The sequence below is a fragment of the Giraffa tippelskirchi genome, chromosome 7 (assembly GCF_054371585.1).
Source record: "Giraffa tippelskirchi isolate mGirTip1 chromosome 7, T2T-mGirTip1v1.2.pri, whole genome shotgun sequence".
Classification (NCBI taxonomy): Eukaryota; Metazoa; Chordata; class Mammalia; order Artiodactyla; family Giraffidae; genus Giraffa; species Giraffa tippelskirchi.
In genome coordinates, this window is record NC_137281.1 from 160504559 (window position 1) to 160522260 (window position 17702).

At 46.3% G+C, this 17702-nt stretch overlaps 1 protein-coding gene across 27 annotated transcripts in view; it reads right to left on the bottom strand.

Moving 5' to 3' along the window:
* Positions 1-17702, bottom strand: part of EFCAB11 (EF-hand calcium binding domain 11) — a 221690-nt gene that overhangs the window by 203702 nt on the left and 286 nt on the right. For all 27 annotated transcript variants that reach the window (XR_014059731.1, XR_014059732.1, XR_014059730.1 and 24 more), the window contains exons 2-3: positions 17194-17289; positions 11738-11783 (exon numbers count right to left, since the gene is read on the bottom strand). Coding sequence is in view for 17 of the 27 variants with exons in the window: in XM_081510835.1 (XP_081366961.1) it covers positions 11738-11783; positions 17194-17289 (142 nt within the window). In the remaining 10 variants the exon portion in view is untranslated. The remainder of the gene's footprint in view (positions 1-11737; positions 11784-17193; positions 17290-17702) is intronic.

Below are 17702 nucleotides of genomic sequence, written 5' to 3' on the forward strand. Positions count from 1 at the left end.
ACAGGTTACAGCAGAAGAGGGAAATCTGAACAAATAAGACCTTATTTCTATCAAACGTGGACAGCAATCACTACCTGTTTTATTAAGTACATCTCCTGCTCATAAACCTTCAAAGGTTCCTCAGCATTAATAGTGCCAAGTCCTGATACCTTATTCTGGAATTTAAAGCTTCATTATTCTTTCCAGGCAAACTGGTCCTTAAATCTCCCCCTTCCCAGCTCCCAGCTTCCACCAGGGTCACTCACTCTGAACACCATTCATTCATAGGTACACACCGTACTCCATGCTGGTGTAGCAGGTAAAAAGGTTCCAAGGAGGGTGCATTCTGTTTCCAGCGGGACTTGATATCAACAGGATGACAGCTGAGGGCGCTCTGCTATTGTTCTTGTTCAGTCGCCAAGTCCTTTCCAACTCTGCGACCCCGTGGACCACAGCATGCCAGGCCTCCCTGTCCATCACCAACTCCCAGAGTTTACTAAAACTCATGTCCACTGAGTCGGTGATGCCATCCAACCCTCTCATCCTCTGTCGTCCCCTTCTCCTCCTGCCCTCAATCTTTACCAGCATCACGGTCTTTTCCAGTGAGTCAGCTCTTCGCATCAGGTGGCCAAAGTATTGGAGCTTCAGCTTCAACATCAGTCCTTCCAATGAACACCCAGGACTGATCTCCTTTAGGAAGGACTGGTTGGATCTCCTTGCAGTCCAAGGGACTCTCAAGAGTCTTCTCCAGCACCACAGTTCAAAAGCATCAATTCTTCAGCGCTCAGCCTTCTTTATGGCCGAACTCTCACATCCGCACATGACTACTGGAAAAACCACAGCTTTGACTCTACAGACCTCGGGTATGAAACTGGAAAGGGGTGCCGGGAAGAGGGGTGCCGTAAAATGAGGGGCGGGGATCTGAAAGAAGAGGGACACATGGGGGAAGGGGGGTCTGTGGGAGGAACTCCACGGGCTGGCACGCGGAAAGAGCCCTGCAGAGGAGAAAGTGTGACCTGGGCTTTGCACTGCCAGCAACAGAGAGTGAGTGACACAGCCCCTCCTCTCCACCGCTAACGAACACCTGGGCACAGTCTAGAGACAAGACAGGCAACGTCTGTGCGGGGAGGGACTGTGCAGGCCTCGGTCTGCAGGCACGCTGGCACCAGCAGGGCACAGGGCCGCCAGGAGCCGCAGGACGAGCTGGACACTGTCACCCGTTCTCTGTGCTTCTCCACCTTCCCAGACTCCACCCAGCCCCCCACAGCCGGCTCAGGCCCACACCCCGGGCAGCAAGCGAGGGCCACTCTCTCGAAATTCTTAGAGGCCTTCTTGTCTGTGGTGCTCATGTGACATCTGGCCGTCACGAAAGTAACAATACTTCTTTCATCTTCCCTATGACATATTACTTGGAAGAAAAGCTATGACCATCCTAGACAGCATATTAAAAAGCAGAGACATTACTTTGCTGACAAAGGTCCGTCTAGTCAAGGCTATGGATTTTCCAGCAGTCATGTATGGATGTGAGAGTTGGACTATAAAGAAAGCTGAGTGTTGAAGAATTGATGCTTTTGAGCTGCGGTGTTAGAGAAGACTCTTGAGAGTCCCTTGGACAGTAAGAAGATCCAACCAGTCCATTCTAAAGGACATCAGTCCTGGGTGTTCATTGGAAGGACTGATGCTGAAGCTGAAACTCTAATACTTTGGCCACCTGATGTGAAGAACTCACTCACTGAAAAAGACCCTGATGCTGGGAAAGATTGAAGGCTTATAAGAAGAGGACGACAAAGGATGAGATGGTTAGATGGCATCACTGACATGATGGACATGAGTTTAAGCAAGCTCCAGGAGTTGGTGATGGACAGGGAAGCCTGGTGTGCTGCAGTCCATGGGGTTGCAAAGAGTCAGAAACGACTGAGCGACTGAACTGATCATATTACATTTTTAAAACATGTCTTTAGGTCAGTGTCTGTGACTGTTAATTCTTTTCTACCCCTACAAAGAAACTTAGCCTCTTTAAATGGGGAATTAGATACATTAGTTAGGGGTGCATATCTGTGAATGATACCATAAAAGGAACGGTCCTAGAGGGGATTTCCCTGGCAGTCCAGTGGTTAAGAGCTGGACAATAAAGAAGGTAGAGCGCTGAAGAATTGATGCTTTTGAACTATGGTGTTGGAGAAGATTCTTGAGAGTCCCTTGGACTGCAAGGAGATCCAACCAGTCCATCCTAAAGGAAATCAATCCTGAATACTCTTTGGAAGGACTGATGTTGAAGGTGAAACTCCAATATTTTGGCCACCTGATGTGAAGAGCTGACTCATTGGAAAAGACCCTGATGCTGGGAAAGATTGAAAGTGGGAGGAGAAGGGGACGACAGAGGATGAGATGGTTGGATGGCATCACCGACTCGATGGATGTGAACTTGGGCAAATTCTGGGAGATGGTGATGGACAGGGAAGCTGAAGTGTTGCAGTCCACGGGGTCGCAAAGAGTCAGACACGACTGAGCGACTGAACAGCCACAACCAGTGGTTAAGACTCCACACTTTCAATGCAGGGTGTGTGGGTTCGATCCCTGATTGGGAAAGTAAGATCCCACATGCCTTGGGGGTAGCCAAAAACCAACCAAACAACAACAAAATGGTCCTAGGATTTCAAGGTCAGTGTAACGTGCATAGCTCAGTCAGGAAGGAACCTGCTGCAATGCGGGAGACCCAGGTTTGATTCCTGGGTCAGGAAGATCCCTGGAGAAGGAAACGGCACCCACCCCAGTGCCTGGCCGGGAGACTCCAGGGACGGGGGAGCCTGTCGGGGTCGCGAAGGACTGGACACGCCAGAGCAGCGAAACCACCCCCATAACATGCACGTGCTTCCCAACACCAGAAAAGAACAAAGTGAGTCAAAAGCTGAAGTCAAGCACCAGCTACATCTGCTATACTGTGGCCTCAGGTCCTCAGGGAGAAGCCGGAGACCACAAAATAGACACAAAACAGACACACACAAGTGTTTACAACATAGGATAAAAAACTAGAAAGTGGACGTTCAAATTTAGGAAAAGAATACTTTTAATAGTCAATGATCTTGCTCAAAACAACTCAGATGAGATAGCAACAAACAAAAGTCATTAACCTCACCATACACAGATTATTTTTCAATTAAACTGATCCTGGATAGCATGACTGAGACAAACAGTCCATAATCACCATCGTGATGAATCAATTTCTTCAATTTTTCCATCGCTTAAAGTTGAAGATTAAAGGTAAGCTCCTAGAAAGCTTTTTTTCCTGTTAGGTATGAAAGTAAAGTGTGTTCCTTGTTTTGAAAGGGAAACCATATAAGAAAACAGAAAGAAAGGGGGCGGGGGGAATAAAGCATGATCTAATCACCCAGTGGAAACAAAATTCTGATGTTCTTTGTTTTGATTTTCCTCCCCAAGCATATGTTATACGGATCTGGGATTAAAAACGCCCAGACAGCTGTTTGTGGATTCAGTGGGGGCAACGTACACTGGGCAGATTAAGCCAAAGTCTCATAATCTTAGCTGTTGTTATTCATATAAGATGATCTACAATCATCCCACAATGAAGTCAAACCATCTGAGATCACCCGTGGCCTTGCCCTTCACAGAACTGCCCAGACACATGTGGCATTAAACCACTGGCCCACACTGAAGAAGGGCTTCCCAGAGGGCGCTAGTGGTAAAGAACCTGCCTGCCAATGCAGGAGACACGAGGGACATGGGACGGACCCCTGGGTCGGGGAGATCCCCTGCGGGAGGGCATGGAAACCCACTCCAGTAGTCTTGCCTGGAGAACCCCTTGAACAGAGGAGCCTGGCGGGCTCAGAGTCCATGGGGTCACCAAGAGTCGGACCCACCTGAAGCAACTGAGCAAACATACAGTGAAGAAAGTTCAGGAAACTTTACCGTTTACGACTGTATTTCTTGAACTGTTTCCAGACATCAACGTCCACTCATCAGTCTTCTCTATGAGACATCGTGGGGGAAACACCCTACGTCAGGGAAGACTACGTCTCTCCGGAAAAGTAGTTTCTATGGTGTGGATGCTGATCGCTGTACTGTGACTCTCTTTTTGCTCTGGACCCTCAGGAGCAAATCTGACATCAACCTCTAGCGACGGCACAGAGCCTTGTGGCTTGTCTTTTGTGTACTGATCCACTCCTGATTTCGACTCATTCATTCATTGAGTTCCTAGGACAGTGAAGGCTGGCCTCAGCTCCATCACAATGACTAATATGACCCATGGCACTATTAACATCACCCATTATCACATGGTTGTGAGGGTAAACTTACAGATCACACTACTGTGGAATGCTACATGCTAGCTAGCTGTACCACCTGTGCAGATTACTTAACCTCTGTAAGCTTCAGGATCATTTTAACTTATAAAAGGAGATAATCCTGACATGAAAGTGAAAGTGGCTCAGTCGTGTCCGACTCTTTGCGACTCCATGGTCTGTAGTCTATGGAATTCTCCAGGCCAGAACACTGGAGTGGGTAGCCTTTCCCTTCTCCAGAGGATCTTTCCAACCCAGGGATCAAACCCAGGGCTCCAGCACTGCAGGCAGATTCTTTACCAGCTGAGCCACAAGGGAATGCTAACACAGAGCTGTGTTAATTTTAACAACCAATCCCTGCATAATATTCATCATAGCATCTGCACATGGTAAGTGTTCCAGGAATCAAAGCTATAATTATTATCTGTAATAACAATAAATACTGTAACACATGTAAAAGTATTTTAAACCAATAAAGAACCACCAAATGCCAGGATTAAGATTTTTTATTACTCCCTGGAGTTCAGTTTACTCATTTGATAAAAGGCAACATATGACCATTTTCTAGGCTCTTCTAGATACAAACCTCTTTCATTTTCTATAGTTAGAGAAGATATGAAATGTTCTATACTCTTAGAGAACAGAAATAAAACCCTCTAAAATGAGGCAGCAATACCAGGTGGCTCAGTGGTAAAAGAATCCGCCTGCCAATGCAGGAAAAACCAGAGTCACGCGTTTGATCCCTGGGTCAAGAAGATCCCCTGGAGAAGGAATGGCAACCCACTCCAGCAATCTTGCCTGGAGAATCCCACGGACAAAGAAGCCTGGCAGGCCACAGTCCATGGGGTCGCAAAGAGTCGGACACAACTGAGTGACCGAGCTCGCACACACGCGGTGTGAACGCGAACCAACCCAACACTGATCTGTTGCGCCTTAAACAAGGGGCTTGATTTCTCTCCCCTGTTAGCATCATATAACTCCTTGTTCCTGGTGCCTAAATAGTTTTTGCTGATACTCACTTGCTTTGCTAGGTTATAAGCATTAAAAATGTCATTAGTGCCTTTTTGCTATTCATTCCGGCTGCCCTCAAACGCTCCTGGCGTGACTTTCCTTGCGATAGCCTATTCTCCTCATCACTTTGACTTAACTTTTCGTTCGTCTTAATTTTCACAAGGAGCCTCTATAGAGATGACCCACCTTTTATAAAACAGAGACCCAGGGACGCAGAGTTTTGGCGTGAAGGTTTAGTACTGTTGGCAGCGTGTACATTGTCAGGGCTCTGCCCAGTAAGGTTCAATCCAGGACGTGACCCTGGACCTCCCCCGGGAAGCTGGGCAGCAATAGGCCCTTGTGTGGGCTGGCATGTTGGAGACCTGGCATGGCCTTTTCTAGATGTAAGAAGAGCTACACCTAGTGGGAGAGTTTCCAAGTCACAGCTGCCCAGAAGGACTTCCTGATGGCTCAGCAGGTAGAGAATCCACCTGCAATGCAGGAGACACAGGAGACGTGAGTTCAACCCCTGGGTCAGGAAGATCCCCTGGAGAAGGAAATAGCAGCCCACTCTGATATTCTTGCCTGGGGAAATCCCACAGACAGAAGAGCCAGGTGGGCTATAGTCCACAGAGTCGCAAAGAATTGGACACAACTTACTGACTAAACAGCAGCAACAGAGAAGAACTTTGGAAAGGTGATTATATGAATAAATAGCTCCCAGAAGACCAAGGTCAACATTTCAGTTTTTTAGGATCAAAACATTAAGGAGAGAGATAATATATTTGGTAAAAGAATCTGTGTATAAACTCTTCCCGTAAGAAAAATAAAATTCGGGACTTCCTTGGTGGTCCAGTGGGTATGGCTCCCGATGTGGGTGCCTGGGTTCAATCCCTTGTCAGGGAACTAGATCCCAACTGCCACAACCAAAGACGCAACTGAAACATAGCCTGCGTGTCACAACAAAGACCGAAGATCCCGCGTGCCGAGACTAAGATCCAACACAGCCAAATAAATATTTTTAAAAAATAAATAACATTAAATGTGACTCAAGTCACTGAAAGGAAGAAAAGAAGGAGTTGATGGCCTGGAATTGCTTCAGGACTGAACAGTTGCCATGAAAACTGTTATGTCAGCAGCACTCAGAGTGCAGCAGTGACTTCTTGCGAGACTGGCTCTTTTACTTTCCCAAGGACGTCTGTGCTCTGGAGTCTCCCCTTTCAAGGGGACATGAATTGAAGCTGGTTGGAAAGTTAGTATCCTGGCTGTAAGTCTACCCCTCTAATCAAGAAGAAAATGGTGCTTTGAGAAGGTTAATTTGCCGCTGACATCAGGACCAGAGAGGAAGGGGAAGCCAGGAAGGCAGCAGACGAGGGAAAGCCTTCCACAGTGATTCTGGAGCGAGGCTCTGAGCACCTGCACTCGGATCCTGCTCCTCCAACCCGTATTCCCCTGAATTTCTCGGATGGCTAATTCAGTTTGCAACCTTCAGCTCAGTTCAGTTCAGTCGCTCAGTCGTGTCCGACTCTGCGACCCCATGGACCGCAGCACGCCAGGCCTCCCTGTCCATCACCAACTCCCAGAGTTTACTCAAATTCACGTCCATTGAGTCGGTGATGCCATCCAGCCATCTCATCCTCTGTCGTCCCCTTCTCCTCCTGCCCCCAATCCTTCCCAGCATCAGGGTCTTTTCCAATGAGTCAACTCTTCACATGAGGTGGTCAAAGTATCGGAGTTTCAGCTTTAACATCAGTCCTTCCAATGAACACCCAGGACTGATCTCCTTTAGGATGGACTGGTTGGACCTCCTTGCAGTCCAAGGGACTCTCAAGAGTCTTCTCCAACACCACAGTTCAAAAGCTTCAATTCTTTGGTGCTCAGGTTTCTTTATAGTCCAACTCTCACATCCATACATGACTACTGGAAAAACCACATATTTAAAAATTGATTCTTCAGAAAAGATGCTGCGACAGGAAGCATCCTAACGATCTGATGGAGAAGTGGATGTGACAGCAGCTGTAATATCCCTGATAATAAATGTGAGGGACATGCCTATGAGAGCAGGTCTGGGGGCACATCAGCAAAGTCGGAAGCCCTCACAGGGCAGCCTACTCTCAGGATGAAAGCCTCCAGTTCTGAAGCAACCATCAGGCCACTACGAATTTGAGAAAATGTCCCAAAGTAAGGTGCTCTTCGTTATACTTAAGAGAACTAGGGTTCAGGAGAGACCACGTGAAGGTAGCACATGCAGAGGATCTCCTGTCCAAACCTTAAAGCTTTAATGCACATCAGACCTAATATCAAAAGGAAGCTCCATGACTGTGAACATGTGAGAACTGTCTCTGCAGGAGGTGCAAAGCCAAGCATTAGAGAACTTGCGGGGGGGGGGGGGGCTTCTCTGGTGGCTGAAATGGTAAAGAGTCTTCCTGCAATGCCGGAGACCCGGGTTCAATCCCTGTGGGGAAGATCCCCTGGAGGAGGGAATGGCAAGCACTCCAGTGTTCTTGCCTGGAGAATCCCCATGGATAGAGGAGCCTGGCGGGCTGCAGTCCATGGGGTTGCAAAGAATAGGACAGGACCGAATAGCTAAACACAGAGAACTTGGGGAGGAGAGAAAATGTTGATGAAATTTACAGTCTCCAGCCGCAGGTCAGTGCTCTCTCAAACATCAGGAAAAGAGAGAGGACAGCGGAGGAGACTGCTAACCGCATGCCTGGAAGATCCTTCTGCCACAGACCAATCCTCATCATATCGGAGCACTCACACTCCGGAGAGTCCTTTAGGGGCCTCCCTGGTGGTCCAGGGGCTGAGACTCCATGGTCGCAATGGGGGAGCCCAGGGTTCCATCCCTGCTGAGGGAACCAGATCCCGCAGGTTGCAACTCAAGATTCCACATGCCGCAGCTAAAGACTGAAGATCCTCTCTTGCTGCAGCTAAAACCAGGGGCAGCCAAATAAATAGATACTTTTTAAAAACAGAGAAACCTTTAGAATGCAGTAAAGGTGGAAAAACCTTCTGCCAGAATTTACACTTCAGTGTACAGCAAATTACCACAGAGAAACCATACGAATGTGACACACATTTGTGTGTGTATGAGGCATATCTTACTAAACGTGAGATAATACACACCGGGGGAATCTTAGGATACGGAATGCGGGAGGTTTTGTCGGCGGTCAGCCTCTATGTCAGAGAGCTCACCACACCTGTAAAGAACACGGGCCACCTTTCTTCCAGAATAATACCTGTTTGTACACCAGATAACTGGTTAAGGAAAGACAACCTCCCTTGTGAAGTCAAATCTCTAATTCAGAATCAAAGAACCCACACGAGGGAGAAAATCTCTGGGAACGATGACTGTGAGAGCGCCTCTGGCAGGCTACACGTGTTGATGCAGAAACGCTACATAAACAAGAGCAGGGGAACGCCGGCACCCAGCATCGCTCACTGACTCCCAGAGCAGCTCAAGGAGAGAAACCCAACAACGGGAGAGATGCGAGAAATCCTTCTGCCAGAAGACAGGACTCCTTCTAGGCTGGACGGTTAGAAACCCAGAAAAAAATACGGTAGGGAAGGTCTCACCAAGAACTTACCATCTAAATGGAACAGCAAAGAAAGAATGTTGGAATGTTCTGACGGTGGGAAAAATTTCAAAAAGGAGTTTAAAGCCTGGGAAAATGTCATCAGGTTAGGGAGTAAAAAAAACAACGGAGCAGTGAAGAGCGGGCTATCTCCTCAAAAAGGCAAACAAACAAACAGACAAAAAAGGCAGAAACACCTTCTTCTATAGGCAATGTTGTTCAAAAAGTCATGTTCAGTATGTGATAGCAAAGTGAGAAGTGGAAGTGTCAGCTGCTCAGCCGTGACCGACTCTCTGCGACCCCAAAGGACTGTAGCCCGCCAGGCTCCTCTGTCCATGGGAGTCTCCAGGCAAGAATCCTGCAGCGGATTGCCATTTCCTCCTCCAGGGGATCTTCCCAACCCAGGGATCGAACCCAAGTCTCCAGCATTTACAAGCAGATTCTTTATTGTCTGAGTCACCAGGGAAGCCTATGGGATAACAAACTTGTATCCAAAAAATAATCTACTAAACTCTTCTGTATATCCAAAATTTATAAACAAAAAGATTTTTAAAAAGAAAGAAAAATATAGTCAAAAGGACACAGGAGCCAACTCAAGGAGGCACTCGAGGGCCAATGTCCGACGAGCTGAGCGCTGAAATAATCAAGCGTAGTCGCTCAGTCGTGTCTCACTCTCTGCAACCCCACAGACTGTGGCCCACCAGGCTCCTCTGTCCATGGGAGTCTCCAGGCAAGAACCCTGGAGCGGGTTGCCATCTCCCCCTCCAGGGGATCTTCCTGACCCAGGGGTCAAATCCACGTCTCTTGCATCCCCTGCGTTGGCAGGCAGATTCTTTACCACTAGCACCACCTGGGAAGCCCAATTAAGTATAGGGATGAATTATAAATCATTGAAAGCATACAAATTCATGAGTCCATAGTGATAAAAGAGCTAGACTGATCAATCAAGAAGACGGGAAGTCTCTTGCTTATAGTAAAAATGCCAAGGGCTAACTGAAAGAAGTCCTGGGATGAGAAAATCATTACTTTGCAACCATATGGCAAAAACTGGATCAGACAAGAATCATAAATGGATACCAGATCCAGGGGGAGATGTTGATGAGAAGCACAATATTTGCAACATCAAACACGTCTCTCCACAGGCTGCTGATGAGTGGCAAGGGAAGGAAATATAAAGAGGAATAATACAATGGAGACACTGGACAACATCTTGACTGGTGATAAAATTAATATCAGCTACAAGAGACAGACAGACATCTGGTGTCTCAAGACATGGTGCCCTGAGAAGCACATGTCACCCGGACAGAATTCTGTCTGAGGATGCGACAGCTCAACCGAATGACAGAGGAATGTCAGGCAAACACGAGAGGAGGGCTATTCCTTAAAAAAACAAACAAAAAAGAAAAAACAATGAAGAGTGGGCTATTTCCTCAAAAAATCAATGTTGTAAAAAGGCAAACAAAAAAAGAGTCGACAGAAATGTCCTGGCTTAAAAGACGCTAAAGAGACATGATACCAAGAACTAACTCCTGTCTGAAATGAGGGAAGATGCCCTGAAGGACATAATTAGATCAAGTGACAGCACTGGAATGTAGATGGTTGTTGTTCAGTCTCCAAGTCACGTCCAACTCTGTTACAGAGACGGTAAAGACAGGCGTCGATACGAACTCCCGGTAAGTGTGCCGAGGTTACGGAAGCTCAGTGAAGAGGCAGAAAGTGTTGATGAGAGGGGAGACGGGGTAAAGTACGAACGGTCAGTGAATGTGGCTAAAGGGGACATGGCTATTCTCTGCAGTGTTTTTATTTTGCAACTTTTCGTAAGCCTTAAATTATTTGTCCCCAAAAAGTAATTTTTGAAAAGCCAATTCTGCGGGCTGTGGACCTACCTCTTCAAACAATAGGGTCGTCTCTCTTTCTCCTCTGCCTTTTCCCTCTTCACTCAGTCACTCGGCTGAGCTGAGAAACAGCTTCATGTTCCAAACAAAGGCAAATGACGCAAAGCAAAGGGCTCTTGATGCACATCCGCTGGACCTACTGAAAGACTGACCTACTCACACTGTCACTTTCTCACTTTCTGTTTATCTTCAACCACTGCAGCCTGGCCTCCATCCCCACCATGCCTGGCACTGCTCTTGCTAAAATCACCCAGCGCCCCTGGGGGCCAGCTCCAGGGCTCCTCTTCAGTTCTTGTGCTACTTGACCTTTCACTAGCACAACACTGCTGGCCACACCTCCTCCTTGAAACAGCCACTTCTATTGGTTTTTGGTCAAACACTCTTGATTTCCTCTGGGCCCTCGACCCTCAGTCTCCTTTGCCATCTCTTCATCCCCTACGTGGTTATCATTCTTATGGCTGAGAAGTCCACACTCCCCCTCGGGGGGTCTCATTCATTCCCACTGCTTTAAAACCACCCACACGCTGACGACTCCCCAACGTCTCTGCAGCCTAGAGCTCTGCTCTGAATCCTAAACTCATACAGCCCAGCTGCCTTGATGTTCTTGAGCAAAACCTTCGAAACTCAACATACTCAATATTGAACTCGTGCTGTCTCCAAGCCTTAAATCTTCTCCCCGAGTCTTTCCATTTCAGTAAGTGCCACTTCTGTTCACTCAGCTGCTCAGAAAACCCAGATCATCCACGGGATGTTGAAATTAGAAGCAACACTTTGTCTTGAGGCTTTTCAATGGTTGAAAATTCTCCGATAATAAACATACTTATGAATACATTGCTTCATCAAAACTAAAAGAACCAAACCGCTTGTTTGGGGGGTAATGGGAAACAAAGCAAAGATTTGCTCTAACATAATGCTTTAGAGTCTCTATATTGGTTCTTCGTTTTAGTTTCACGAGTGTCTAAATAAGGTGTGTAGTAAAAATGAACTTTCACATTACCAGAAGTGTTTGGATCTACTGAAGACATCACAGAATCAGCTTCTATCTAGAAAAGAAAAAAATAATAATGATAGAATATACAATTTCATCAAATGTTTTCATAGTATAAGTTCCTAATTCCTGGGATGCAGGAAAGGAAGGTATATTATAAGAAACCAACTTTTGTTGAATCCAGCAGACAAGTACTGTCACAGGACAGCTATCATAGTCATTTTACTGCTCTGTCAGTAAGACACCAGAAGCTAATCTGCTGCAGACCCTAATGGCCCCCAAAACTTTAATCCATTGATCAAAACAGTTAAATCATATAAATTCAACTTGGCTGTCATATACAGCATAAGCTATAAGGTAACCTTTCTGTCTTACACAAATACAAGCAATGGTTACAATGGGCTCTTTGGCTTTATTTAAAATATTGTCTTCCTGGCGGTATTAGTAACAATGTAGAAAACATGAAAAATATTTCCACATTATGAAGAGAAACAATGAAAAAACAGCCTTCCAGTGAAAACCACTGTCAACATTTCCACCTAGCGTACCTTTCTTTTGTCCATGCATTTTCTTTTAATTGGAGTACAGTTGTTTCACAACATTGTGTTAGTTTCAGCTGTATGGCAAAGTGGATCAGTCCCACATTCCCGTACAGCCCTTCTTGTTCGGGTCTCCTTCCCATTAGGTCACCGCAGAGCACCAGGCCGAGTCCCCGGTGCCGCACACTCAGTTCTCACCAGCTGTCTGCTTTACACACTGTAGTGTGTGCGCATCAGTCCCCATCCCTCAGTCCATCTGACCTCCTCCTTTCCTACCCATGCATCTTTAAACATACTCGAGAACACACTGTATATTGTTTGTGGACCCGCCTTCACTAAGTATGAAAACACCAGCATTTTCCCACATGGTTACGCGAGCTTTATAAACATCATAGAATTAGGATCTTGCCAACATGTGACATAGCTTCTCCACCTTGGATTCCATGCCCTGCACTTTCCTGGTTCTTCCTGACTCTCCCAGACAACTAGCTCCCAGCGCGTCTTCCTCTTGGGGTCCCTGCCCACCTTTAAATATGCAGACGCCCCGAGGCTCTCCCCTCAGGATGCCGCTCTTCACACGCTGCACCGCCTTCCTGGTCAGTGCCACCCACTCCCACACGTGTGAGGAACCCCGGCCTGTCTCCACCCTCCCCTCTCCACCCGATTTCAGACTCCCACAGCGGAAGGGGCAGCACGACCTGGAGCGGGTCTTTAGCACCATCGTCCCCGCATCATCCAGCACACGGCTGTATTAACGTGGATCACCAACAAGGACCTGCTCTGGAGCACAGGGGACTCTGCTCGATGTCAGGGGGCAGCCTGGGCGGGAGGGCACGCTGGGGGAGAGTGGATACACGTCTCTGTATGGCTGAGTCCTTTCGCTACTCATCTGAAGCTGTCTCAACATCACTGATGAGCTGCATCCCAATACAAAATAAAAAGTGTAAAAAAACAAAACAGAGAGTGCACGTAGGGTGCTTGCATCTCCCCAGAATAAACGCACCACAACCTGAACTCCCTGCCCTTCCCCCAGGCCCCTCCTTCTGAACTTCCCTCTCTTCTCATCCCTTCAGTCCCCTGGCCGCAGCGCTCGGATACAGTCACCAGGTCCAATCACTGAGGCACAGCTTCCCCCACCACCACGGGGCGCTCCCAGACACTTCATATCAGCGGAGTCCATCTCCGCTGGTCTAAATGAGGCCCAACCTCCCATAACAGTTACCAGTAGAATTCCTTGCCTTCTCTTTCTGTTCTTAACCTCTTTGTCTTAGTATTTGTCAGAATTTAAGTCTATCTAAACTGTGAACTGCTTCAAAGTGTGGGTGCATTCAGCCGCTCAGTTGTATCTGTCCCTTTGCAGCCCCGTGGGCGGTAGCCTGGCAGGCCCCTCTGTCTGTGGAATTTTCCAGGCAAGAATGCTGGAGTGGGTTGCCATTTACTATTCCAGGGGATTTTCCTGACCCAGGGATCGAACCCACGTCTCTTGCATCTGCAGGATTGGCAGGTGGATTCTTTACCACTGACGACCCCTGGGAAGCCCTGCTTCAAAGCAGCATCTGTGTTCTATTCATCTTACTATTTCTAGCAACTTGGAAGTGCTGCTTTTACTACATGAGAATACAACAAATTTCATCCTGTAAACATTTTCATGAATGCAGAGTGATTGATGATATATAAGTGACTCGCTGCTTCAAGACCTGCATTCAGTACTTATTTCATTTGTTCAAGAGCAATATTCAAAAACAAAATCCCAAACCTTAACCTAACATAAGAGTAAAAACCTGTTAGATTTCACAGAGGGAATACATTGTCACTTAATAAATGTTCATGACGGTTACAAATGATTCTTAACTGTATCAGTTCAGTTCAGTCGTTCAGTCGTGTCCGACTCTGCGACCCCATGAATCGCAGCACGTCAGGCCTCCCTGTCCATCACCAATTCCCTGAGTCCTCCCAAACCCATGTCCATCGAGTCAGTGATGCCATCAGGCCATCTCATCTTCTGTCGTCCCCTTCTCCTCCTGCCCTCAATCTTTCCCAGCATCAGGGTCTTTTCCAATGAGTCAGCTCTTCGCTTCAGGTGGCCAAAGTATTGGAGTTTCAGCTTCAGCATCAGTCCTTCCAATGAACACCCAGGACTGATTTCCTTTAGGATGGACTGGTTGGATCTCCTTGCAGTCCAAGGGACTCTCAAGAGTCTTCTCCAACACCACAGTTCAAAAGCATCAATTCTTCGGCGCTCAGCTTTCTTTATAGTCCAACTCTCACATCCATACATGACCACTGGAAAAACCATAGCCTTGACTAGATGGACCTTTGTTGGCAAAGTAATGTCTCTGCTTTTGAATATGTTGTCTAGGTTGATAATAACTTTCCTTCCAAGGGTAAGCATCTTTTAATTTCATGGCTGCAATCACCATCTGCAGTGATTTTGGAGCCCAAAAAAATAAAGTCAGCCACTGTTTCCCCATCTATCTGCCATGAAGTGATGGGACCAGATGCCATGATCTTACTTTTCTGAACGTTGAGCTTTAAGCCAACTTTTTCACTCTCCTCTTTCACTTTCATCAAGAGGCTCTTTAGTTCTTCTTGATTTTCTGCCATAAGGGTGGTGTCATCTGCATATCTGAGGTTATTGATATTTCTCCTGGCAATCTTGATCCCAGCTTGTGCTTCTTCCAGCCTAGCGTTTCTCATGATGTACTCTGCATATAAGTTAAATAAGCAGGGTGACAATATACAGCCTTGACGTACTCCTTTTCCTATTTGGAACCAGTCTGTTGTTCCATGTCCAGTTCTAACTGTTGCTTCCTGACCTGCATACAGGTTTCTCAAGAGGCAGTGTATAGGTGATTTGTTATATCAGTATTTTACTGTTTAGCAGTCTGTAGTCAACAAGCGTTTCCTTTGATTAAAAAGTAAACTCCAAAACCTCAACCGAAAGTAAAAACCTGTTAGATTTGATGGTGTGTACATATGTATGTTACCCTATCACTGTACATGTTATGAAATTCTTCACTTATGTCCTAAAATTAAAACCAAATAAATAGATCCAAAAGTAATAAAGGCAGAATGAGACCCGGTATCTTTCCAGCTGAACCTGGGTTAAACGCAATGCTTCACAGGCTGGGTCCAAGTAGCTGACCTGCTGTGGAATTCCAACTAAAATGACTGCAGGTTAACAGGAGAGCTGCAGCTTCTGGGAGGTAGCCCCAACTAGCCCTGATGACTTCTCTGAGCTCCAGAATCACCTTCTCAGTAACGAAGCGGCCCCCTGGCAGTTGAACCACTCGGAACCTACCTGAGCTGTTCACGGGACACAGTTGTATCAACAGAACACGCTAACAGAGAAGTTGTGATACACTTAAGCATGATGGAGAAGTGGATGCTGTGTGGTCCCTGGCTTCTCGAGGTTTGTAATCTGAGACAAGCAGAGCTCCATCACAAGGCAGAGCTGAGCCCAAGTGGCTGCCGAGTCCCTTGGTCCAACGAGGGCAGGAGGACAGCCCCGAGCGCTCCCTCAGATTGAGGCCTGCCACTGAATTTCTTACTCCTGGCCAAGATCTCGCCTCTGATTTATTCCAGTTCAGCAGCTTAACAAGCCAGACCTGGGACCAGAATGGATGTAATAGACCAGGAGAGCACACAAGGATGGGGAGCCCCAGGAAACCTGTCCTGCTGAAGCAGGAGGCTCACTGGAGTTCAGCTCAGCTCTCTTTAACTCGTGCAGCCTTTTCTGGAGAAGCAATGCCCAATAAAATTCCAAGTGTACCTAGCACTTGTACTTCTAGGAATTCCACAGAGATGCAGTCACAAACAGAGATATAGTTATAGAAGAATGCTCAATGTAGCAATATTAGCAGGAATGAAAAATAATGGAAACAACTGATGACTAAAACAAGGAAACTAGCTAAAGAGACTACTAGGCAACTACTTTTTTTTTTAAATGTAGTGTGTGTGCTTTTATGTTCTTCTACTGTCAAGTGAAAAAAGCAAGTTAAAATAGGCATACGATGCACCCTCCTATGCCAGGTGTGTTTGTCATGCATAGGAAATTTGGGATGATACACAAGAAATGGTTAATAATGGTAACTCCTGAGGAATAGGGAGGGAAGAGATTTACATCCAACTTCATATTTTTCTGAACCGTTTTAAATTTTTGACTATATAAATGCATTATTTTCATAATTTAAATGGGGCAATTTTTTTTTTTTTTTAGTTTAAGGGAAAAAAAAAATCCTGCACGTCCCTTCCTCTGTGAATTCCTCCTGTAACCAACATCCCCCTCCCAGGCTTCTGTCTTGAAACCATGCTGCTGCTGCTGCTGCTGCTAAGTCGCTTCAGTGGTGTCCGACTCTGTGCGACCCCATAGACAACAGCCCACCAGGCTCCCCCGTCCCTGGGATTCTCCAGGCAAGAGTACTGGAGTACGGTGCCATTGCCTTCTCCGGAAACCATGCTAGCATCTCACATTTAACATAATTATTAGCAGCCTTGCGGTAACTTAGTCTTGATAGATTCTAATTCATCCCTTATTTGGGTTCTTAAGAAGAAAGTAAAATTCAGCACTGGACACATCTCTAAAATTGCTCAAAAGGCAATGGTTTGTTTTATAAACATCCTAAGCTAGCCCTCTGCACTTTACTTACAATCCATCCACTACTGTATTGGGCTTCCCTCATAGATCAGTTGGCAAAGAATCTGCCTGCAATGCAGGAGACCCTGGTTCAATCCCTGGGTCAGGAAGATCCCCTGGAGAAGGGAATGGCAACCCACTCCAGTATTCTTGCCTGGAGAATCCCATGGACAGAGGAGCCTGGCAGGCTACAGTCCACGGGGTTGCAAAAGTCAGACATGACTTAATGACTAAACCACCACCACTACTGTATTCTCTGCCCTGTCCCCAAATACAAAAGAAAGTTCTACCTTGGATGGTTTGTAACCAAACAGCATTACAACAGCAACTTTAAAGTCCTCTCTGGTTAGATAGCCTTTGTTTTCTTCGTCGCATGCTTTAAATACCTAAAGAACATTAAGTATCTTCAGTTAATAAAACAGAAACCATTTGCTCTAATATTTTTATTACTAACATATATTAAGTTTAGAACTCTCAAATCTAAAACTTAGCTGAAAAGTTGGGCTGAGAAGTGAGTTTCATTATCCTAATTTTAATTCTCAAAACACCTTAATGATGTGCTAAAATTTACTCCCCCCTCCCAAAAAAGTGCAAATGACTTAATCGGTAGGTTAATTCTTTTAAACTATCGGGATAAATTCTACCCAAAATTCAATGCTAGAATGAGGAAGGTGAGGCAACGGGGACGGCTTTGAAAAACGGGAGGAGAGGTGCAGGTTACAGATTATAAAGAGACTCTGTCGCAGAGAGCAAAAGGAGGCTGGAAGTAGGCAGAACACTAGACGGGGATCCAGAAGCT